The 6,000-nt window shown below is 40.3% G+C and overlaps 1 protein-coding gene across 7 annotated transcripts in view; it reads left to right on the top strand.

Moving 5' to 3' along the window:
* Positions 1 to 5,106: 5,106 nt before the first annotated feature.
* UBA3 (ubiquitin like modifier activating enzyme 3) overlaps positions 5,107 to 6,000 on the top strand; it is a 73,941-nt gene continuing 73,047 nt past the window's right edge. For 2 of the 7 annotated variants that reach the window (XM_029601075.1, XM_029601073.1), the window contains exon 1: positions 5,116 to 5,223. In XM_029601075.1, coding sequence (XP_029456935.1) covers positions 5,141 to 5,223 — 83 coding nt within the window. In that variant the 5' untranslated portion in view covers positions 5,116 to 5,140. Of the gene's footprint in view, positions 5,224 to 5,348; positions 5,388 to 6,000 lie in introns of all 7 variants that reach the window. The other 5 variants (XM_029601074.1, XM_029601072.1, XM_029601078.1 and 2 more) reach the window with 5 other exon arrangements.

The raw sequence follows: 6,000 nt of genomic DNA, 5'->3' as shown, positions 1-6,000 counted from the left end.
TAGTGTAGGAACAGATAAAAACTATAAAAGTGTAGTGGCAGTAGCTTATTAAACGATTACCATAATACTGTATTCTGATTGGTTTAATATGTACATACTTTGTATGTCAACAAATCAGAAACCCATATATTGTCCTACATATATTGGAGGAGAGGCCATTTTCTGATTAATATTTGACAATCTGGTGTAATGTAGTCACCGTTGCTTCCTGGCACACTGTGGGAAAGCTAGACTGATATTTGTATAGAATTTGGAAATACAGAATAATTTCTAAGAGATTCCTACTACATTTACAGTATAAAATGAGAATGATTGGACTATGACGCATTAAAGGATTTTCTTCAACTGCAAATCAATTGTTTATCACCAGTGTGTTTGCCTACATTTGTAACTCACCTTCTGTGAGTGTCAAACCTGTACACCGTTGTGAACTAGTGATTCTCACATGGAATGGCGGTATATAAAACACTCAAATAAATAAATAAAATAAAAGCTCTTTTTGGCAGCAGGTTTAATTCTCCTGTTTTTCCAATAGTCATTTACCTCATTGCATCCTCAGTGGGATGGGTGGCACCTGGTAGGGCATGAAACCTCCATACTATAAAGGTTCTCAATTTCAGCTTAAAGGCCAAGAAGAGACCATCCTCAGCTAACCTGGATGCCAGCCAAAAAGAGAATGAGATCAATACTCCAGTTTGTTTGATCTGAAGAGACACCAAAAGGCGAAAAATATATTAGATCTGAAGAGCACAACAAAAGTTACCTGGGCATCTTTCCTCAAATTATTGACCAGATAGATGTGAATGGAATCACATTTGTTAATGCTACAATTGTTCTTGGCCTTCTGATGCAAGGGCAGTAATGCTGTCACTGAGCTCCCAAGTACAGATCCTGGTAGTATCTCTTCTGAGAGGAAACGTCATTCTTGTCCAGATCTAGCAAAGTCTAAGCCAGAGAAAGGAATATCAGTCCTGGAGTGCCACAACTAGGTCCGTTTTCAGAACATCCACAATGAACATGCATGAAGTATATTTGCATGCATTCCCTTCACTATATGCAAATACATCTCATGCATATTCATTCTGGATGTTCTGAAAACCAAACCTGTTTGTGGCACTCCAGAACCGGAGCTACCTACCTCTGGTCTAAGCTATCAATCCAGGGAGTGAGAGAGGGAATCAAGAAGAGGCAAGAAGCTCAGCCAGCATGTCAGAAACAATACCAGATTATGAGTCAAAATGCCACCTTTTCTGTCATCACTACTAACACACCCCTTCCCAATTCTCCCCTTCCTCTTCATACCACCATTATAATGTAATCTGTGATTCACGTGTATATTCAGGTAACCATCCTTTCCCTTGAATTGCTTATTGTATTTTAATGAAGGAAAGTGTAGTTTCCAAAGCTAGTCAAGAAATGTATTAATCCAAACAAAAAAATCCAATATCTTATATTTTTGCCTGTTGATCTTTATTTCCAAACTAGTGCCAAAAATGAATGCTTATGTCAGCTAAATTGTTTTCAGAATTTGTTTTAATCTAAAATCAAGTGTATGGTCTTGAGTCTTGAGCTGAGAATGGTCCCTTCTTGGCCTTTTGGCTGAGATTCAGAAATAATATAATAGGGTAGGTTTTATTTTTCATTTCATTTACAAATGTGTCTATATCACTTTGCATGTTATCAATCAGCGCAGTTAATGCCCTGCTACTGGATCTTACTAGGCACACTGTGAAGGAGGAGCCTGAGAGAGGCCGGCTGTCCGTGGCCGTCCGCCGGTAAAGAAAATGGATGCTGAATTTATTTGCATCTGTTTTCCTAACTGGCGCAAGGCCATGGGTTCAGAAAACGGATGCCGTTAAATTGAGCATCCATTTCCAGAACCTGACCACCTGCACTTTTTAAATTTTTTGTTCCTCCAACTTAATATTGCTAGGATATTAAGTCAGAAGATGTACAGAAAAGCAGTATTTTTGCTTTTCTGTACAACTTTTGGGAGTGTTCAGAAATTAACGCAATTTCTGAGCACAAAAATGTGTGTATTGGACGCACATTTTTTTTTTTTAATTGCGGGTGAGTGATGAGCGCTATTAGTTTCACCGGGCGTTGATTAAGGGGATTAGGTTGCGCCTACACAACCCGCATTCAACTGCGGGTTAAACAGTGCACTTGGCTGAGCACACTGAATTGCATCGGCCCTGAGTTCTTTCAGAAATCACACAGCAGGAGAAGTAATTCTAAAACACCAGGGAGCATTCAGCCAATCACATTGCTCATAGATCTCTAATGTATTCTGTGGAATGGCAATTAGACTTTCTCCATGGCATTTTCAAAAAGTAAAAAAGAAACCCTGTATTTATTAAGAACATAAGAAAATGCCATACAAACCAAGCTTTCCCATAACAGCTTCCTGTGGAACATCTCGGCCAATGATTACCCACCTGAGAGCTATTTAGATCATCTATAGAACTCACTTAATCTATGGCAGTCGAAGACATAACCTAGTCTTATAATTAGCAACTGTTTATTTAACCTACATTAGGCACTGTATCTTTTACTTATACCTATATTAGGCAATGTATCTTTACTGGTTAACCCCATATTTACTTATCCAAGTTATATCGACCTGTTCTTTGTAAGACATTTACTTGTCAATGTTATTGTTCTGTTAAAATGTAAACCGAATTGATCAGTAATTCTGTTATTGGAAAGTCGGTATATAAAAATGCTAAATAAATAAATAAATACTGGGTCAGACCAAGGGTCCATCAAGCCCAGCATCCTGTTTCCAACAGTGGCCAATCCAGGCCACAAGAACCTGGCAAGTACCCAAAAACTAAGTCTATTCCATGTAACCATTGCTAATGGCAGTGGTTATTCTCTAAGTGAACTTAATAGCAGGTAATGGACTTCTCCTCCAAGAACTTATCCAATCCTTTTTTAAACACAGCTATACTAACTGCACGAACCACATTCTCTGGCAACAAATTCCAGAGTTTAATTGTGCGTTGAGTAAAAAAGAACTTTCTCCGATTAGTTTTAAATGTGCCCCATGCTAACTTCATGGAGTGTCCCCTAGTCTTTCTACTATCCGAAAGAGTAAATAACAGATTCACATCTACCCGTTCTAGACCTCTCATGATTTTAAACACCTCTATCATATCCCCCCTCAGTCGTCTCTTCTCCAAGCTGAAAAGTCCTAACCTCTTTAGTCTTTCCTCATAGGGGAGTTGTTCCATTCCCCTTATCATTTTGGTAGCCCTTCTCTGTACCTTCTCCATCGCAATTATATCTTTTTTGAGATGCGGCGACCAGAATTGTACACAGTATTCAAGGTGTGGTCTCACCATGGAGCGATACAGAGGCATTATGACATTTTCCGTTTTATTCATCATTCCTTTTCTAATAATTCCCAACATTCTGTTTGCTTTTTTGACTGCCGCAGCACACTGAACCAACGATTTCAATGTGTTATCCACTATGACACCTAGATCTCTTTCTTGGGTTGTAGCACCTAATATGGAACCCAACATCGTGTAATTATAGCATGGGTTATTTTTCCCTATAAGCACCTACAAATACAAAATGTATACCTAAGTGCTTCATAATTGCCAGTGTACATAGGTTTAGTAGTTCATCAGAACTTCTTGCCTTATGCTGCTCCTTTCACAGGCCTCATGAACAAACTTTCAAACAGTGCAGTGACAGTCCTAAACATTAAGCTTCATCAGCAAGACAGCAACACCATCTATTAACTTGGCTTTTTGCATTTGTTTTTGGGTGCTGATTGTTAAATGAATGGTTTCAGCCTACTGGCCTTGGTATTTTTTCTGCTGTTCAGATATGGGTAGTAGGGGAGCTAATAGGTATATATGATATAAGATATAGTTTATTCTGACCTTATGTTTTACATAGATGTATGCTGAATTGAATGTTAGTTTACCTTTTATCTCATTATATAGATTAGTTAACTTATTCTTACTTGATTGATGGTAATATTAGGTCCTACTTGTATTAGATATTGTATTTTAAAATATCTGTTGGAAACTGTGCATGATATTCTTTGCTATTTGTTTCTTTAGAGAAAGGTGGATTAATAATATAGATAGATAAATACATAAGTGTTAGCCAAGTGCTCCGTTACACCGTCTGCAGAAAAAGCACATTTTTAACTTTGTATTGTTTATACAGAGCATGTAAAAAGTGATTTTGAACCAGCAAACTCAACAGAGCAGGGACTGCCAACAGAATCAGGCCGATTCAGTAAAAGTCGAGAGAGCTAGCGAGTGCCCGCTCTCCCGACGTGCGCACAGGCCACTCTCCTGTGCGCGCAATTCAGGAGGGAACAACATGCAAATGAGGGCCTGCGGTAAAAGGAGGCGCTAGGGACACTAGCGCGTTCCTAGCGCCTCCTTTTTGACAGAAGCGGCGGCTGTCAGTGGGTTTGACAGCAGACACTCAATTTTGCCAGCATGGGTTCTTGAACCCGCTGACAGCTACGGGTTTGGAAAACAGGCGCCAGCATTTTACTTTCTGTATCACGCGGGAATAACTAATAGGGCCATCAGCATGTTGCGGGCGCTATTAGTTTCGGGGAGGGGGGGGGGGGGGGCGGTTGGCTGCGCGTTTTCAACACGCTATTATCCCTTACTGTATAAGAGGTAAAAATAGCGCGTCAAAAACGCACGGCCAAATGCAGGCTAACAGTGCGCTCCTGATTGTAACTGAAAAATAAAGTATTTTTCCTAATGGAATGTAAATGTATCAGCTGTTTTATTTAACCATCATATTGGTTGTCCCTTATTATTATTTGCTAAACACCTAAGCCTTTCAGGTTGGCCAGGGCCCCCTAAACACATTTTTTTTTTGTCCACAGTGAAGTCAAGCGGCAGGATATTAACCTCCTATATTATACAGATGTTCGTTCTCAGTCAAAATGCCAAGAAGGAATTGTTTTCAGCTCATGCTTGACCTTACATTTCATTCCCTCCACAAAAAAAATGAGCCCTGGGGCAACACAGGCAACTCAAAGGTTGGGGGGGAGGGGGTTCCTCTTTTGCCATCAATTTCATGCTGATAGACATACAGAGGAGACCCTTACTGGATACTACAGCATCTCGTGGGTCTCCTACACCCGACCGCCATGATGGTTTCCTTCCCCCCGCCCCGGCCTCAGCCGCGACGCATTGTGGGAAGAGAGGGAAATATGGCGGATGCGGTAGAGCCGTGAGTATCCGCGTTCCGCTCTGGGTTCGGGCGGGGTTGGGCTTGCTATCTTTATTTCCCCACTCCCCTTTTCTTGCCGGCGTAGCGTTACTGAAACCTTCTTTTATTCTCTCTGTCTTTTTTAGGGAGAAGAAAAGAAGGAGAGTAGAAGAGCCGGCTGACAAGTTAGTGCTGGCGCGGCGGGGTTAATAGGCACTGGCAGGTTTGAGAGAGAGAAAGAAAGAAAAAGTGCTTGCGTGGCTGGCATGAGTCCCACCAAAATAATAATAATAATAATAATTCTTAAAAGTAATAACCAGCCTCCCGCTATCTCCTGGAAGGCTGTGTGTCCCCTCTCCGATAGGGCAGGGGGTCTTTTTTCATACCCCTAGAAGGAACTGATGAGAAATCTCCGAGCTTTCGGTTTTCCATTCAGACCCTGCGAGGCCTTAATTAAAAATAAAATTAAGATAGAGACTGAAGCCAGATAATGTGATGCTAGCCAGCACCTGCAGTTTTCTCATGTATTTATTTTTGAACATTTAGCCAGAACTCTTTTTAAGAATAATAAAAATCTCTATTGGGACGCAGACAGTAAATCAAAACATGTAAATAGTTCCGCACCGAACTGCTTCTTATGAACTTTAAAACATGATTCTAGTTATTTCATGTAAATGAACTTTTTTAAACAATAAGATGCCATTTTTGTATTAAGAAGCAATAGTAGCCTTAAAAGGATAAACTCTGCAGATAGTACACATGGCCAAACCTGAGGGACTAATCATTTTCCCCATAGAC

Source organism: Rhinatrema bivittatum, chromosome 4, assembly GCF_901001135.1.
Source record: "Rhinatrema bivittatum chromosome 4, aRhiBiv1.1, whole genome shotgun sequence".
Classification (NCBI taxonomy): Eukaryota; Metazoa; Chordata; class Amphibia; order Gymnophiona; family Rhinatrematidae; genus Rhinatrema; species Rhinatrema bivittatum.
This window is presented reverse-complemented; position numbering and strand designations above follow the sequence as displayed.